The 18,972-nt window shown below is 25.1% G+C and overlaps 4 protein-coding genes across 4 annotated transcripts; all 4 read right to left on the minus strand.

Annotated features, from left to right (window-relative positions):
• Positions 1 to 2,688: 2,688 nt before the first annotated feature.
• Positions 2,689 to 3,931, minus strand: OCT59_023579 (uncharacterized protein; the record flags this gene model as incomplete). The annotated part of the gene is made up of 1 exon (XM_025323689.2): positions 2,689 to 3,931. One exon carries the CDS (start codon positions 3,929 to 3,931, stop codon positions 3,017 to 3,019), a length of 915 nt encoding a protein of 304 aa, XP_025164744.2. The 3' UTR covers positions 2,689 to 3,016.
• Positions 3,932 to 4,556: 625 nt separating this feature from the next.
• OCT59_023580 (uncharacterized protein) lies at positions 4,557 to 5,748 on the minus strand (the record flags this gene model as incomplete). Its single annotated transcript, XM_066134807.1, has 1 exon — positions 4,557 to 5,748. One exon carries the CDS (start codon positions 5,746 to 5,748, stop codon positions 4,750 to 4,752), a length of 999 nt encoding a protein of 332 aa, XP_065990893.1. The 3' UTR covers positions 4,557 to 4,749.
• A 458-nt stretch (positions 5,749 to 6,206) lies between these two features.
• OCT59_023581 (uncharacterized protein) lies at positions 6,207 to 6,902 on the minus strand (the record flags this gene model as incomplete). The annotated part of the gene is made up of 1 exon (XM_066134808.1): positions 6,207 to 6,902. One exon carries the CDS (start codon positions 6,900 to 6,902, stop codon positions 6,207 to 6,209), a length of 696 nt encoding a protein of 231 aa, XP_065990894.1.
• Positions 6,903 to 16,018: 9,116 nt separating this feature from the next.
• OCT59_023582 (uncharacterized protein) lies at positions 16,019 to 17,424 on the minus strand (the record flags this gene model as incomplete). The annotated part of the gene is made up of 2 exons (XM_025328885.2): positions 16,019 to 16,512; positions 16,626 to 17,424. 2 exons carry the CDS (start codon positions 17,422 to 17,424, stop codon positions 16,019 to 16,021), a joined length of 1,293 nt encoding a protein of 430 aa, XP_025164745.2.
• Positions 17,425 to 18,972: the final 1,548 nt, after the last annotated feature.

Here is an 18,972-nt window from a genome sequence, read left to right on the forward strand (position 1 = left end):
AATGGTTTATCCGCAGGTCCACAAAACCCAAGATCACTAATATTAAATCTAGAATCTCTAAGCAATAAATTTCCAGAATGCAAATCTCTATGAATTGCATTCTCTTCATGAATTCTTCCAAGTGCCTTAATTATATTATCAGCAATTTGAATTCTTTCTTTCCATGTAAGTTGATTATGATTTTGTTGTAAATATTTTTTTAAATCTACATCCATTTTATTCATTACAAGCATATAATTTCCATTTGATGGATCTTGTGTTAAACCAACACATTGGACGATTTCATTCCATTTATTGCTTATATTTAAATGTGATTTTGCCTATAAAAATAAAAATATTAACATAACTTATAATATTAATAACTTTTTAAATACTTTAAATTACAAACCTCATCAAACCAATTTTGATTTGCATTTTCAACATTTTCTAATCTTTTAAGCACTACACCATGTTCTCCAAGTCTTTTTAATTGTTGTTTTTTAGAATCCCATTCTTCATATCTTCCATTAATCCAATTTGCTGTATATATTTCAGAGCATCCACCCTTTGTTAGATATTTGATATTTTGTAAATTATCATATGGAATCCATTCTGGTATCTTACTTGGTACCTGTGTTTTCACTTGACACTCTTGTAATAAATTATCAATATCAACATTTCTAGATGTCCAATTTGAGAAATTTGCTTTTAAATAATTTCGAACACAAAGTTCACAAAATAATGTAGCTAAACATTCTTGGTTACAATTTTCACAAATTCTTTTTGTTCCTGAATTAAACGTAATTTTTTCATCATCATAAGTTTTAGTTAATATTGTTATTGCTTCAGATTTTTCATTTTCTGTAAGTGATTCATCTGCAAGAACTGTTTGTTTTTTAAATTCAAATTGTTTATGTATATCATTGTAAATATTATAATCTATTAATGCAAATGCTCTCTCAATTGCAATATTAATTTTATCATTATAGGACATAATGAACTGTATTATAGAAGCTTCAAACTTTTAAAAATTAATTTAGAAAAGTTACTCAGAACGGAGTCAAAAATAAATTTATCAAAGTTAGTTGTGCAACCCCAATGATTGTTACAAAAAAAAAAATCGTACTACACGAGTCTGTGGTACGTTTGCACATTGTAAAAGGCGTAAAATTTTATTTTTAGAAAAATGAAAATCATTAAACATTGTAATATGGAATGGTTATTTCTGGTGTAAGAAGTAATGATTTTCATAAGGAAAAAATCATCTCACGAAATTTTTATTGAAGTTTGTAATTTTGAGATTTTATATGAATACTAATTATACTTCGTTATTGGATTAATTTTATCTTATTTATTGTAATTTACAGTAGTTATTATAATATTAACTTTATAAATAATTCGATCAAAGTTTATTTATACAAGCAATATATAAAATATTGGTTGAAACCAAAGACATGTGTCTTGGCTTTTGTAGTTTAATTATTATTTTTTTTTACAAGACAAATTTCTTGCATGTAATCACGTATACGACCGTTTAGGTAAAACACTGTAGTATTATGGCAATAAATAATCATAAACTTTTTTATTTGTGTATGTACGAAACATTTTTATCGTTCATTTCATTTTTAAACTATACCACAAAGTACAATTATATGTGCGGTTAATAGCAAATAACTGTATTATAGAATCAGAACTAAAAGGGATAAATCGATTAAATTGTGTAATGTTGTGTAATGGTCCACTTGAATTTTTTTTTATGCTGATCTTATCATCAGACAGTAAAACTTGTAAAACCGAAAATTACAAGAAAAAACTAAAGGAAACTTTAAAAATGAAATAGAATAAATAATAATATTTTTAGGAAAATTGATTAATAATATTTCATTAAATGTATTCTTTTATGGAAATTTTATAAATAATAATTTGACGCGATACTCATCATCTTGTTCATTATTAAATTTTTTCATCACATTATTATATGTCGCTTGCCAATGTATCTTAAAAACCTAGAGGTAAGAATTCTGCTTCGTGTCTTAATTTATTTATCTCTTTCATAAAATTTCTTGAACTTTCAACTATCAGTCAATTTTCACATATCTTCGTATTGAGTGCAATTTTATTTTGACATCCTAGTATCATTAAACTATCTGCTACTATTTCGTTACCTCTGATACCATCATGAGCTTTAACTTTATTAAAATTAATCTCAACCTTATTTTTTATAATAAACTTAGGTATCCACATATGTATATATTAAATCTGGTAAGATAATATTTTGTTTGTTAATAACTTAACCTTAATCAAAAAAACATATTATTTCAGTATAAATTTGTAACCAAATTGTTTTTGCAAATTTCAATTGTACTATTATAACGTATTTAAACTTAATACCGGCGGCATAATAAAAAAAAATTTATCGTTTGTAAAAAATTCTTTAGTAGACTTTTGAGAAATTAGTTCATATCTTGTTATTCTTTCATACATTGAATTAGAAAGGGAATGGAAAGATACATGTTGCTGATAAATCGATTTTATACTCAATTTAAACTTGATGATGTAAAATTTAAACTATTAAAGTTTAGCTGATTGCAAACTTTTAGTTTTGTCAAATACTTTATGGTTCGGAGTAACTTAATAAGGCCCATATTACTTTATTTAATTTAAAGCAATCTAAATATTGTCACATTTACGTAATATTAATAATGTATTAAAGTTGACTTTGACCAATATGTTCAAAATTTCAAAATTTATTAACATTTATCATAAACAGTACTTCGATGATTTTAGACTAATAAATAATAACGCTAAAAAAGGAAATAAAGGAAAAAGGAATGAAAAAAAGTTCACGATATTAAATATTACATATTTGACAAAAAATAAAGATCAAAAATCTAAAATGAAATGAACTTAATCCATCGTTCATGAATCAAACGGATCAATTTTGTATAATTCAAAATGCCAGCTCAATAAAAAAAAAAATTGTATTAAATCTAGGATACCACAAAAAGATATTTATAAATTATTTATTAATGTTAACTCAAAAATCTTTTAAAAGCTCTTCTAATCTAAGTTGAGCATCCTCATTCCCTTTATTAGCAGATTTTTTATACCAATAAATTGCTTGTTTCATATTTTTTTCAATCCCTTCACCAATTTCATACATTAAAGCAAGATTAAATTGAGCGCAATTGTTATCTAAAATTGCTGCCTCTTGATATAATTCAAATGCTTTTTGCGTATCAGCAATAGTTCCAATTCCATTATTATAACAATATCCTAACATAGAAATTGCGTCCGAATAACCTTTTTCAGCAGATTTTTTAAAAAGCTCAAAAGTTTTATCAAAATCTATTTCAACACCTTCTCCATCTTTATACATATGAGCAAGATTATATTGTGCTAAACAGTTGCCTAAATTTGCTGTCTTATGATATAATTCAAGTGCTTTTTCCTTATCAATATCAGTTCCAATTCCAATATCATAACAATATCCTAACAAATTTATTCCACTAGTACATCCCTTTCCCGCTAATTTTTTACATAACTTAAAAGCTTTATCATAATTTTTATCAACACCATCACCATCGATATACATATTAGCAAGGTTATATTGAGCTGCATCATGTTTTAATTCTGCAGCTTTTTTAAAATATTCGTATGCATTCTGTTTATCACTATTAACTCCAATCCCATAATAATAAAAATATCCGAGCAAATGGATAGAATTTGAATTATGTTGATTATTTGAAAGCCAATAAATAATTTCTTGTAAATTTATTTTGTAATTTTTAATAAAATCAATAATATGTCGCTTTCTTATATCAGATTCTTTTCCTTCATTTAATTCCTTAAAATAAAGATTACTCAATTCATTAATTATAATACTTAAATCTTCTTCAAAAATATTTTCATGAATATAATTAGTTGTAGGTCCAGTTTCAATTATGTTCATTTCATTAAAATTTTGGTTAATATGAAAAAACTCACATGATGAATTATTTATATTTAATAAATCAGAATAAAATTTGTTATTGGGCATTATAAAATAATTATTTAAAAAATAAAGAGAAAAATGTAAAATTTATATAATGGTATGTTTTTTTTTCTTTGTTTCAATGTTTCACGACATTATGATGATATTATTACCCGTTACTGCAGATCATTTGTGTTTCCGCAGTAAGTTTTTGAGGATTACCCCAGCGTACCCTACAAAAATGTCACGAAACGGCCAGCATTACGGCGTTATGCACTAACACGTGAAAATAAACAGTGACAAATAAGGGAGTGACGAATACGTTTTTACTTACTCGAAAAAAACTAAATCCCTCAGATACTTATGAAAAATGGAAACAAGGAAGGGTGTGACGGATGTGACAAAAAACAGTCACGTGTTTTTATATTGTGACATTTTTGTAGGGTACGCTGTGGAAATCGTTTTTGAGTTACCGAGCTAATAAAAAATAAATAATGATCATGTGTTCATAATAGAATAGTAAATGTTTGATAGTTGAACATTTAATTTTTTGCAAAATTATTATTTCACTAAAATCAACAAAGTTATAGTAGTTCAGTAACATATGGCTTATCTTAAAATTTTTATTTATATAAAACTATTTAGAAAACCCCATTTTATCTGACTAATAAATCTAAAAAGTTGCAACCCCTAATAATTTTTAAACAAACAATTAATTTATATTATAATTCAATATTCAATATTAATATAATATTTATGTAATATAAACCTAAAAAACTGTAAACTAAAACCTACTATTACTTTTTTATAAGTTTTTGTAATTTTTTTTTAGCATTATAATATTCTTGTTCGGCCGACTTTTTATACCAGTAAATTGCCTGTTCCATATTTTTTTCAATTCCCTTTCCTTTTTCATACATCAAAGCAAGATTATATTGAGCATATTTATTTTTCAAATTTGCTGCCTTCGAATATAATTCAAATGCCTTTTTCACATTAACATCAGTTCCAAATCCTTCTTCATAACACCATCCTAAATGAGTCATTCCATTCGTACTTCCTAATTCTGTTGCTTTTTGGTATGATTCAAATGCTTTTTGTTTATTAACATTAGTTCCAACTCCACCCTCATAACAAATTCCTAAATTATTTAATCCATTCAAATTTCCTAAATCTGCAGCATTTCGATATAATTCAAATGACTTTTCCTTATCAATATCAGTTCCAATTCCAATATCATAACAATATCCTAACAAATTTATTCCACTAGGACATCCCTTTCCCGCTAATTTTTTACATAACTTAAAAGCTTTATCATAATTTTTATCAACACCATCACCATCGATATACATATTAACAAGGTTATATTGAGCTGTATCATGTTCTAATTCTGCAGCTTTTTTAAAATATTCATATGCATTCTGTTTATCACTATTGACTTCAATCCCATAATAATAAAAATAACCGAGCAAATGGATAGAATTTGAATTATGTTGATTATTTGAAAGCCAATAAATAATTTCTTGTAAATTTATTTTGTAATTTTTAATAAAATCAAGAATATGTTGCTTTCTTATATCAGATTCTTTTCCTTCATTTAATTCCTTAAAATAAAGATTACTCAATTCATTAATTATAATACTTAAATCTTCTTCAAAAATATTTTCATGAATATAATTAGTTGTAGGTCCAGTTTCAATTATGTTCATTTCATTAAAATTTTGGTTAATATGAAAAAACTCACATGATGAATTATTTATATTTAATAAATCAGAATTAAATTTGTTAATGGACATTATGAAACAATTATTTAAAAAATAAAGAGAAAAATGTAAAATTTATATAATGGTATATTTTTTTTTCAATGTTTCACGACATTTATGATGATATTATTACCGGTCACCGCAGATCATTTGTGTTTCCGCAGTAAGTTTTTGAGTTACCGAGCTGCAGTTTTTTTTTTGTAAAATATTGATCATGTGTTCATAATAGAAGACATTTAATTTTTTGTAAAATTATTATTTCATTAAATCAACAAAGTTATAGTAGTTCAGTAACATATGGCTTATCTTAAAATTTTTATTTATATAAAACTATTTAGAAAACCCCATTTTGTCTGACTAAATAAATCTAAAAAGTTGCAACCCCTAATAATTTTTACCCAAACAATTAATTTGTATTATAATTCAATATTCAATATTAATATAATGCTTATGTAATATAAACCTAAAAAACTGTAAACTAAAACCTACTATTACTTTTTTAAAAGTTTTTGTAATTTTTTTTTAGCATTATGATATTCTTGTTCGGCCGACTTTTTATACCAGTAAATTGCCTGTTCCATATTTTTTTCAATTCCCTTTCCTTTTTCGTACATCAAAGCAAGATTATATTGAGCATATTTATATTCCAAATTTGCCGCCATTAAATAAAAATCAAATGCTACTTTCGCATTAACATCGGTTCCAATTCCAATATCATAACAATATCCTAACAAATTTATTCCACTTGAATAACCTTTTCCTGCTAATTTTTCACATAATTCAAAAGCTTTATCATAATTTTTATCAACACCAACACCATCAATATACATATTAGCAAGATTATATTGAGCTGCATCATGTCCTAATTCTGCAGCTTTTTTAAAAAATTTAATTGCTTTTTGCACATCTAAATTAATTCCAATTCCATAATAATAAAAATAACCAAGTAAATGAATAGAATTTGAATCATGTTGATTATTTGAAAGCCAATAAATAATTTCTTGTAAATTTATTTTGTAATTTTTAATAAAATCAAGAATATGTTGCTTTCTTACACTAGATTCTTTTCCTTCATTTAATTCCTTAAAATAAAGTTTACTCAATTCATTAATTACTATACTTAAATCTTCTTCAAAAATATTTTCATGAATATTATTAGTTGTAGGTTCAGTTTCAATTATGTTCATTTCATTAAAATTTTGATTAATTTGAAAAAATTCATATGAATTGTTTGTATTTGAAAAATCAGAATTAATTTTGTTATTGGACATTATAAAATAATAATTATTTTAAAAGTAAGGAGAAAGAAATCGTGGTATTTTTTTTTTCTTTATTTATTAACTTTATGGTGACACAGTTGCCGCAGGACCCAAGCGATATAATATAGAGATCGGCACGTAATGACTCCTGCATTAACCAAAAAAGTGAGAATCTACACTTATTTTGCCTTTTATGTGCTTTATGTGCTCAGGGTCCTGTTACCACAGAATTTGTGTTTCCCGCAGTAAGTTTTTGAGTTACCGAGTTATATTCTTTTTTTTTTTTAAAACACTAAAAGATTACTTGACCGTTAGAGGGGTGCAATGAAGTCAATTTTGTGGCAATGGAAAATGTATTATGTAAGCATGAATAAATGATGAACAAATTTTATTCTTAACTTGTTAACGTTATGTTAACGTTAACGTTAACATTTCGTTCGGTCTGTTCGTTTCTTAACGCTGAATTTAACGCCAAAGTCCACTTACCACACATCATATCAAAGGTCTTTTTATACTTTTTTTTGTTTTTTTTTAATAAAATAAAAAAAGATCGTCTGTGAATTACCATAGGATTATATCATAAAACTGCAGTTTGATCGGTAAATTTATATACTGTAAAATTCTAATCATTACTCCGATATAACGAAATTAATAGTCATTCTCTCGTATTAAATTGTAATATTTTTTAAAATATGTAAAGTATAATTTTGGCTAATTGTTACATAAGAAAATTATATAAAGATAAACAAAATTTGATCATTTTATCAATATTTTTTAAAAAATTGATCTATTTAAAAAGACATTAAAAAATTTAATAACAATGACCAAAAATTAGATTACATAATCGTAAACACCACCACAAGACCAGTTGTCGTTGCTCCATAATGTAACATTTTTTGGAAATTTGATAATCCAAAATTCATGATGAATCTGAATCAACCGACCATCTCCTTAATTTTTCTGGAGGGACAATTAATTTATTACATTTTTTTAATTTTTTTAGTAATTTAAAGTTTTAGATGTATAAATACTAGGAAAGTATTTTAGCTTTTTTTTTTTAATTTTAATTTTTAAATTTTATTTCACTTTCAATTATTTATATAATAATTGTGATTTATTTTAAAATACATGCGATATTGCGATATGGCATATTAAAATAAAATGGTCGATATATTTTTTTTTTTTGGTTTAATTGAATAAAAAACTTGATTTCTTCTACCAGTTCCTATTTGTTATACGTTAATTAAAAATAAATTATTACCGATCATTATTTCAAAAATTTATGAAATCTGCCAAACATGAATACTATGATGTTTAAAATGTCTTTATTCTTTAATAGAGTGAATATATATAAATAACTCGTCATTTAATAATCATGACAAATTGTCTAATATTAAATAGATTTAGATAATAAAGGCTAATAAATCTGATCACTGTAAATAGTGAGTATCGAATTTGTTCAGAATTATGAGATCTCTGGCCGGAATTAAGTTTAAAAATGGTTGCTTAATTTCGGTATTATTCGATTCTGCTCGCGCTATTATTAGTTGTTCACAAATAATTTCTATATGACTAATCCTTAATAATGCTACTATTAAAATACTATTAAAAAATTTTTTTTTTTTTGAAATTGACGTGTTTATAATACATCTTTATATTTTGTATTATTTCTTTTATCTCGATACTCAACGATGGTTTAATTGTAAGCTTTCTTCATTATAGATGATCATTGGCTTAATGACTTCCTGCTAATTTCGAGTCACTATCCATACGACCTTCAAAATTATTAATATCCGTTCAAACAACGGATCCAACCTCTAGAAAAATGTTATAACGTGAGTATATTCGGTCTTGTACTATATAGAGGAATAATATTGTACTGTATAATCTTATATATTCCAAGATAAAGTAAATTACACAATCAATTTTGATAAACCGGATCTTCGATAAACAGGATCCTGGAACGGATTATTATAATACAATAATAAATTTATTTTCGATATATCGAATTTCTTAATATATCAGATTTTCTAATGGAAGGACGAGTCCGGTTTATCGAGGCTGCCAGTGTATATCACACTAACAAAAAGCTACATATATTTTAGGTTTTCTTAAGTATAGAATCAAGAAATTAATGATACTAAAGCTGATGATAAAATTAAAATAGTATGTTGCTAATATAGATCAAAAAGATAAAAAATTAAAACCATATACTAAGAATACAAATTTTTTAAATTTTTATGAAAAAAAAAAAGATCTTTAACGAAATTCTTTATTAAAAAAAAAAAATTCAAGCAAAAATTCTCAATACCCTCATTAAAAAATTGTTTTCAATAAAAATTTTCTATTAAGACTTCTAAACGAAATTCACCATCTCACCTATAAAAACTTTTCAACCAACAGAATTATCAAAAAAATATCTCCTATTAAAGAAACAATTTCTAACGAAAATCTTTCATCAAAAAACACGTTTTCCCTATATAAAAAAAAAAATTCAAAAAAGATTCTTACCCATTAAATATCTCAAAAGAATTTCCATATCAAAAAAACTTCCCTTCTATTAAAAAAAAAAATTCTTTACCGAAGTTTTCTATCAAAAAAAAAAATCTCCCGTTAAAAATTTACTAACGAAATGATTTTTGTTACTTCGGAACAATTGGTTTAGAGGTAATTTCATTTTTAATAAATTTACTTGAGAAAGAATTTTGAGATTAATTTGATTAGTGTTTTTTTTTGGAGATTTTACGAGGCGAATTCATAATAAATCGAACAAACAAGTTTTAGGCGTTTAAAATCTATTATCATCATAGAAAATTAAAATTTTACATTGTTTCCTTATTATGTAATTATTTTTCATTATTGTTTCCTTCCCTATGCATCATAGTTCTTATGCGATTTAATTTATATTTAAAAAGTTGACTAATCGATTGCCCACTCCAATCTCGCGTACCAATCACGTGTATTACGCGATATTCATGATATACTAATTTTTTTTTGATAAACAAACTTTTTTATACATAAAGTTTCGAGAAACTTTTTGTAATTTTTTTAAGAGTTTTGAACCTTCGAAACTTATTTATTTAAATTTTTTTTATACATAAAGTTTCGATTTTTAAAATTTCAGTAGTATGGTAAAGTTTCAACTTTTGAAACTTATTTTTTTAAAATTTTTTTTTATATAATATAAAGTTTCAATTTTTTGAAACTTTTATAATTTTTTTTAGTACTATAGTAGTAAAGTTTTGAAACTTTCGAAACTTATTTTTTAAAAACTTTTTTATACATGAAGTTTCGAATTGAAAATGTCAATGTTGCCGTAATGGGAAACTGTTGTCTTGTGAAATTGCTACTTTATAAATTCGTTGCTATGTCGTATATGTTATTGACTTTACTTTACAGAATGCGAGGAAAAAAGTCAAAGGTAAATAAAATCTTGAAACTTTTTTTTTTTTTTAAAAGAAGTGTTGACTGACCAACGTTTCTTTAATTTTTTTTGTAGGTTTCTTCCAATTTCATACGGAATCATAAGTACTGGTAAGTTTCGTAACTTTGGAACTTTATTTTCTAACTTTTATTTAAAGAAACATAAACTAATGTTATTTTCCTTTTGTGTCTTTTTGTAGGTTTTGGACTTTTGAGTGAATTGGGAGATGGTAGGTTACGCAATATCTGTGTGAAACTTATTAATTAGAAATGTTAGATTACACTGGAAATGCTAGAATCGTAAATTCTGTAATATGCCGCGTTAAGAAACAAAAAAAACAATTTTATTATATTAATTAGAAACATTTGCTAACGTTTCCATATACTTTCTTTTAGATTTCAGGTCCAGAACACGTTGGAAAAACTGGAGTACCTTATCTCTATTGAATGAAAATAAATATTTATGCAAAAAATACTGAATGGTACTGACTATATGTGAGAAATTCCGGTAATTCATTTCTCTGATTATTACAAAACAAATGATTACCACAACAAGGTACAAACAGGAAGACACTATGGAAAACTGAAAAAAAAGAAGATATAAAACTAATTAATAAAAAAATCACCTCCAAGAATTGAACTTGGACACAAAAATTGTGGAACCAACGGTGATGGATAATTGTTGAGTTGATAAGTTATTAAGGAAAGAACTCAACAAAGGAATAAAATAAAGGGTATCACATGTGAAGAAGGAAATCACATGAGATAGATCAAATGATCAAGAAAGGTAAATTTTACAAGACAAAGGATCTCTCTGACACCAATTAGCACAGTGCAATGCTTCATGGGCGATGCAAACGATCCCCTTATAAAATTTATCTATCTAAGAATGGTCAAATGATCAAGAAAGGGTAAATTTTTACAAGACAAAGGATCTCTCTGACACCAATTAGCACAGTGCAATGCTTCATGGGCGATGCAAACGATCCCCTTGTAAAAATTATCTATCTAAGAATGGTCAAGTATTCCCAAGTTGACCAAAGGGTAAAGATTACGTCTCCATGCTATATTTGGTAAGCAATGGACCTAGCTACGTAATATAAAATTATTTAATTTAATTATGTCTAAATTATTGGGAATTTTTAAGGGTATTTTTTAAATCAACTATCAATTCAATTTTACATTTGTAAAAAGAAAGTGAAGATAAAAGAAATAATATTATAGAATTAGTCAATTCATAAAGAAAATCAAGAAAATAAAGAAGAGAATCAAGAAATAAAAGAAGAATTGACATAACAGGAGAATATTGTGATAATAACAAAAGATTTGAAATAAGAAAATGTTTAAAAAGAGAGAGAATTGATAGTAGATTTGATGGATGAAATGGTTGGAGGAGAAGAGAGAGATTTGAGAGAGAGAGGTTCAAGGAAAGGAAAAAGAATATTTTAATGATAGATTTTATTAAAACAAGGATTAAAATGAGTGTATAGTTAAGTAGATTTGTTGATATCAATAAAAGAACAAAAAGAATGTATAAGTAAGTTATGAATAATGGCAAGTATTGGAAGGTAGATGGCCCAGATTGGAGATGATAATGATAGCATTTGTCAATGGGAATATTGTTAAAAGGAGTATTGAAGTTTGGGCACATTTGGTATGACATTTTGAATTATAAAAAATTTAAAGATTTGATTTGGAAAATTTAAAATTTGATTTTGGAAAAAAAAATTGCAATAATATTTGAAAAGAAAATTTGATTTTGTAACAATATTTGTAAAAAATATAATATTTGAATATTTGAAAGAGATTTTGAAATTTCTCAAAGAAAAATTTAAGGGTATATATATATTTTTAAAAACCTTTTGAATATATAGTGACTAATAGTAACTTATTAAAAAAAATTTAGATCATGTATGAGTCACATCTATTATATCAATTAATTTATAGTTATTTAATCTAAAACTAGTAATATTAGTTAGCTTAATGATGACTAATAATGTATAATTGTTAGATTATAATGCATAGTCAATATGATTTACTCCCTTATTGGAATTTACTGACAATAACACTATCAAACCAGTAGTGATTTCTGAAGATGATTAATTTAAATAAAAAATACTTTTTGATTATAGTATTTGGAATAACATGAAAAATGCAATTACATGTTTCTTAACTGGAATAGACACATGTATTATCATTGATTGGTGATAAGCGAAAAATAAAATATAGGGTAAAATAAAAGGTTTTACAAAGTACTGCCTCTCTTGGCGTATTTGTAGCAACCAATTCACAACAAAAACAATTGGCTTTTATTAATGAGTCATAGGACACTATAATCATAATCATCTATAGATCAGTGAAAATCTAGATCTCTAATTGTGGCTTATCAACATTTATCTAAATTCGTCCAACAAAATTTGGTATATAAATACCAAGTCATGATTTACGCGATAGTATATTTTGTATATACAATGACTCATTACAGCACTACAGCTGATATTACAGTTACCCGATCAATCTAAATTCGAAATACATATTACATAGTTGTATACGAGTATACACTATCTAACTAAAAAATAAATGTTACTGGATTATTTGCTTAGCGAATTACTTGTGCTAGTTCTTCTATATGAACTTAATAATGTAGAAACAATAAATATTTATAAGGCAAATTATTATCAATAGTCTATATTATTGGCACGATGTATATAATCTGAATTAATAGAGACGATTTGATTGATCTAGCCAAATTACACAGTGAAGACAATAATCCTGATATTATACACATATCTAATTGCACAGATTACCATTTTGGAAACAATTTAATTTTTACCATCAGTAAAATTTCGACATAGACAGTATATGTTCAACATTGACATCATTGGAGGTACGACACTGATCCAAGATTATATTAATACAAAAAGATTATGTTTATGGACCAACTTACCTTTACGGACAGTAACTATTTGTTAACATGAGACGAAACCAAATGTTCCAACCTCAACAATTTTCAGGTTTTTAAATCAACTAGGAACTTTTCCTTTAAAGATAAATTAAATACTGAGTGAACACCGACGTTTGACACATCCTATTAATGATCCAATTACAATCATCAACCGTTCACATATACCATAACAAGAAATGGGCTTTTCACATCTCAAGTCAGAATGGATCCACTGGATCTGAAGAATGTAATTTTTTGAAAAACCCTCTTACAAGAAACAACTAATAATTACTCTGTATCATATGTAGAACAAATTATTGAACCAATAAGGCAATAAATTCTAATTTAACACCTAGAATATAACACTTAATTTTAATCAAGAGCAACGGATGTCCTCTAAAATCATATTTTCCACATTACCTACGTTCTAAATGCGTTATCACTACCAAAACACAAAGATTAATAGTTTTCAAGACCTACAACAAAAACTTCAATAAACATAAATCGTTAAACAGAAAACTTAACCAAACTTATTTTATAGCTACTACCTTATTTATTTTAAAACACATAGCTTATAAAAATAATTTGTCAGGCTCTCATTTGTAAAGATTGCTTGAAAGATCAATTAGTTGAAATTTCGACACAATTTTCTTCTGCACTTAATTTCACCTTCTATACAGATGTCTCTGTAAAACAATTGGCACCATACACTGCACTAGTGGTTATAGCTGGATATAATGCCACCCAGATTCTCCCAGAATCAAATTCAACGGCTTCACCGTATTTTCCCCTCGCCTACAAAAAGTGAATCAATGGTATATTGACTGCGCTCATCACCCTACCATATAATAGTACCTTTACCATCTACATGGATTCAGCAAATTGTATCTAACCTTTTACAACAGACAAAATCCCTGATCGTCACTCCTAGACAATGTTTAAAACAAAATAATTTTCTCATTTGGGACTTTATTTTTTGGATCATAGATAATCGTCGTTTATACATCAATTTAGTCAAAGCCAAAGCACATATAACATACCTTACAACGAAAGAGCAGAAATACTTGACAATGCTGAATCGCACATACGAGATCCTATAATTAATAATTTTAAATTTTTTCATCCTAAGATTTATGGAACAACATATATGTAACCGATCAAAATGTCCGATAATGGAGCAACAATGTTATTCAACCTTGTATCTTCAATTTGATGATTAATAACTCAGCGCTGAAAAAATACGAGCGTCGTATCCTCGAAGGTGACATAGATTGGGAATTAAGAAAATAGAGCATCGTTAAGAAATAAAAAAATATTGTTTTTGGAGAAATAATAATACAATGTTAATGAAATGGAAAATATATGTAAAGAACGTAATATAACAACAAAAGGAAAGTTACCAAAATGGTACAAAATAATAGAGAAGAATGTTAGATATACTGTATATGGAAAAGAACGAAAATTCTAGATTATTAAATTTCAGAAAAGAAAATGATATCATATTGGGGAATATAATCAAACCATATTAGTATTGGAATGTAAACGAGTTAAAAAAATTATAGACTTATAAAGTTAGCGTTATACTGTAATAGAAAATAAATCGATCCAACAAGAATTATCACAAGACCAAAATAAAACCATATCGCTATCTAGAAAAAGTAGAACTAATAAGTATAATAATTAATTTAATTTAATTAAAGAATATAGTAGAATTACTTTACATTTATATAAGAATACATATAATAATGTTACAATTTTGATCTAGAAAAAAGGCAAACGTAAAAAGTTGAATTATAAATTATATATATTTTTATTTAATTGGACTAAAGTACATTCTCTGGCGATGTTATGGATCAAAAGAAAAGATGAAACTTTAGAGAAAAGTAAAAAAGAGAAAATAGAACCGTTAGATACTAATAAAAGAAACATTATATTATGGTATGTGGAATAGAAGATCAATGTTATAAAAATGTATAATAGAATTAAATACAAACAAGAGACATTGTCAAGAATGTAAGAAAACTTGGTCATTATGCTTTATAATGTCTAAATAAATAAAATCTATATAAAATGAAATGAATAATAACACAAATTTTTTTTTCTGAAAGATTGATGTAAATATAAATTTTAAGGGGTTGATTTAACCCAGGTTATTTAACCCAGGATTTTCGAGCAGAATGGTGAAATTTTTTTGGTGTTTTTTTTTCAAAACCGTTTTTTCTTGTTATTAATATATATATTTTTTTTAACCCAACTTTTTTGTATTATTAATAATTTTGTTCTTTTTTTTCAAATAAAATAAAATTTTTAATTTATTATTTTTTGTTTTTTTTTAATCTTTTTTTTTTCAGTTATACCGAATAATAATTTTTTTTTTGATTCAGTTTTTTAAAATACCGAAATAATTTTTCTTGGGTTTACCTCCATAGTATTTTTTATTCATTGGAATGATATTAAACTTATCAGACTGATTAAATTTCAATAGAGTCTAGATTTACGATCATTCGACCCATACGGAATCCTTTCCTTAATTATTATTTTACAATATTTATTTAAAAACTTTCTTTAAGCAATTAACAATTGTTTAACTATACTTTAAAAATAATTATAAATAAATGAATATCATAAGATAAGTATAAAATTTAAAAATATTTCTATCTAATATTTTAAATAACAACTAATAATCAATTTCATTTAAAAATCTATAAATATAAATACATAAATTAGTATAACTAAGTACTTTAATATTATGTAACTTAAATTCCTTCACTTCGTCTTTTAAATCAAATAAATCCATTTTCATATCAACACATCCTTGAATTGTATTCTTAATAGCCAAATATTTAACTCTTTTCTTCTTCATAACATATTCTTTTATATAAGGTAAAATATCAATATAATTAATATCATCTTGTTTTCTATTTTCAATTACCAATTTATTAAAGAAATTATCTTGAGAATTTTTTAAAAATATTTCAATATCATTTGCTTTAATGCGAGAAACCAAATTTAAATATTCAAGTTTAGAAGGAAGTATTTGTCCTAAATTTTGTAATATTAACTTGATATTACTATCTTCATTATCTTTATAATTACTTAAATTGATTGAAAGATAATTAAAATTTTGTTTAATATTTTCAATTAAACTGAATATTAAAGAAGTAATATCATCTTTAATTCTATTACGTAAATCAAGTAATCTGATATTTTACAATAATTTATAATTAATTGAAGTAATTGTTGATCTGATGATAAATAATTGCCAAAATTTTCTAAATAATTACCAGATTTTTGTAATAATAATTGTAATGAATCAATTTCTAATATCATGGTTAAAAATAAAGATTTTAATTTAAATGGTTTGGTTAATTTAATAATTTGTTGAATAAAACTATCTAAAGAATAACAATAAATGATATGAACAGATTCTAAAACATTTAATTGTTCAAATATTTTATCTAAATTATTTATACGTTTAAAATCGATATTACTGAAAATGATTGTATTTAAGGTATTTGAACAATTAGATTCTTTTGATAATAATAATGATTGATATAAAGAAAGGGAACTAAGACCAAACAATATTTGTTTGAGATTTTGATTTGAATTAATTATTTGTGTTACATGATTTTTAATCATAGAATTACAATTTGAAATAGAAAATTTTAAATTTCTAATATTATTACTAATGAAATTTGGATTTTGTAAAATTATCTCAAGAATATTGTCAGTATATGTGTTATAATGAGTATCAGAAGCATCAAGTTCAAGGGTATATAAATTTACTTCATTTTCAATAAATAATTTAATTAGAGACATATTAATACATTTTTTAAATTCAGATACTGAATCCATATTTAAGGTTATATCGTTAGCTTTTAACCACATGTCAATAGAAGGTTTAATTTTATTTATATTTAAATATCTTATAAAACTAGGATAATTGAAAAGTGTATTTGAAGTTAATAAAGAATCAATAATTTGATATTCATTTAATATTGCTTTTAAATGTTTACTCAAATTATATAAGTAAATTTCAATAAATTGTAATTTCCGGTAGAGATTGAAAATGGATTTTCCCATAATAATGGAATTGTTAAACGACACCATAATCTATTAATTAAAACACATGAATGTAAGGTTGAATAATCATTCTGAAAATTTTTGATGATTTTATATATTAATTCAGGTAAATCTCCTGAAAATACTTTCGAACATGACATATTTGTTAAACGAAAAGAAGAATAAAGGTGTATCATTTTTATTATAAGTCCAAACTGAGTAAATTTATATTCAATTTTCGGAGTTGATGATTCCGATATTGTCGCACAAACAATGTCAATAATAAATTGTGTGTAACATGTTACAATAATTAGGCGCAATTTTTATCTGTTAACTAGAACTGTACCACTATGGCCGCCTGGCGGCAGCCTTCAAAATAAAATTAGGTGTAACATGAGCATAAATGCATAGTCAAATAAACATTTTTTTTAAAGAACCCCTAATTGCTTTATTATACTTATATGATAACTGATAACATGATAATCTAGGTTTGTTTATGAAATAGGAAGCGGTTGTGATGCTACTTGTTCCAAGCGAGAATATTCTTTAATCACATTTGGATCTACTTTGAATGCATCTCTATTTAAATTCATTGTTTGAATTTGATCCCATTTAGGACATCTGATTCAGTTTTATTGATTTAATGTTAGTAATAAATTATTAAAAAAATTATTAGTAATCAAATTATTATGAAAGTTTTAATAGTTCGTATATATATGATCAGTGATCTATAACATATATTTGTAATATTATTATTAAGGATCAACAATTAAATTTTACAATAACTTCAATTTTTTTTTTTAATAAAAAATAAATAAATATAATGTTTATTACATATAAGATATAAAAAATACCAGATAATAAAAATGAATTTTAAAAACAGTTCGTATTTGTCAGGTGATCAGTTGTAATGCCGTAGTATACCTAGTAAATTTATTAATTGTGGGGCGCAGTATTACATTTAGTCTTAGTGTATAAAATTTTAACTTATTTTTATTTTTATTTTAAATGGACCGAAAAGTCGTTAAACTATTAGTCATGAGAATCAAGGATAATTGGTCCGTGATGACCTTAAACTATTAGTCACGTGATTTAAGGATAAATGAAGATCCGGAAGATACTAAATTGGATGAAATCAAGTGATCTGAGGTGTCAAGTGATTAATTTGTTGATCACTACGTTAATATTATAAATCATAATTCAGGAGTTCATGATGATCAAATGGATACAAAATTAAGATAATGGAAATACTTTAGGATAATGGAAATACTTTAAAATAATGGAAATACTTTAATAATTTAAATCCATGAATCGAAATTATGAATTTGGTTACACAAAGACAAACATAAAAGGGCGTGAAGATCAACTTTTGAAAAAGGGAGAAAATTAGACGAATTTTGTTATGAATTATTTATTTTGTTATTTAATGTTATTAAACCAAGCATATTATTGTATTTATTTATATTATTAATAAAGAGTCATTTTGTTAATACCTGAGGTGGCAAACATAATTCTCTATGGGCTCAGGTGTTACAAGTGGTGCATGCTCCGAGAAAGGAAAAGTGATCA

Source organism: Rhizophagus irregularis, chromosome 4 (assembly GCF_026210795.1).
Source record: "Rhizophagus irregularis chromosome 4, complete sequence".
NCBI lineage: Eukaryota > Fungi > Glomeromycota > Glomeromycetes > Glomerales > Glomeraceae > Rhizophagus > Rhizophagus irregularis.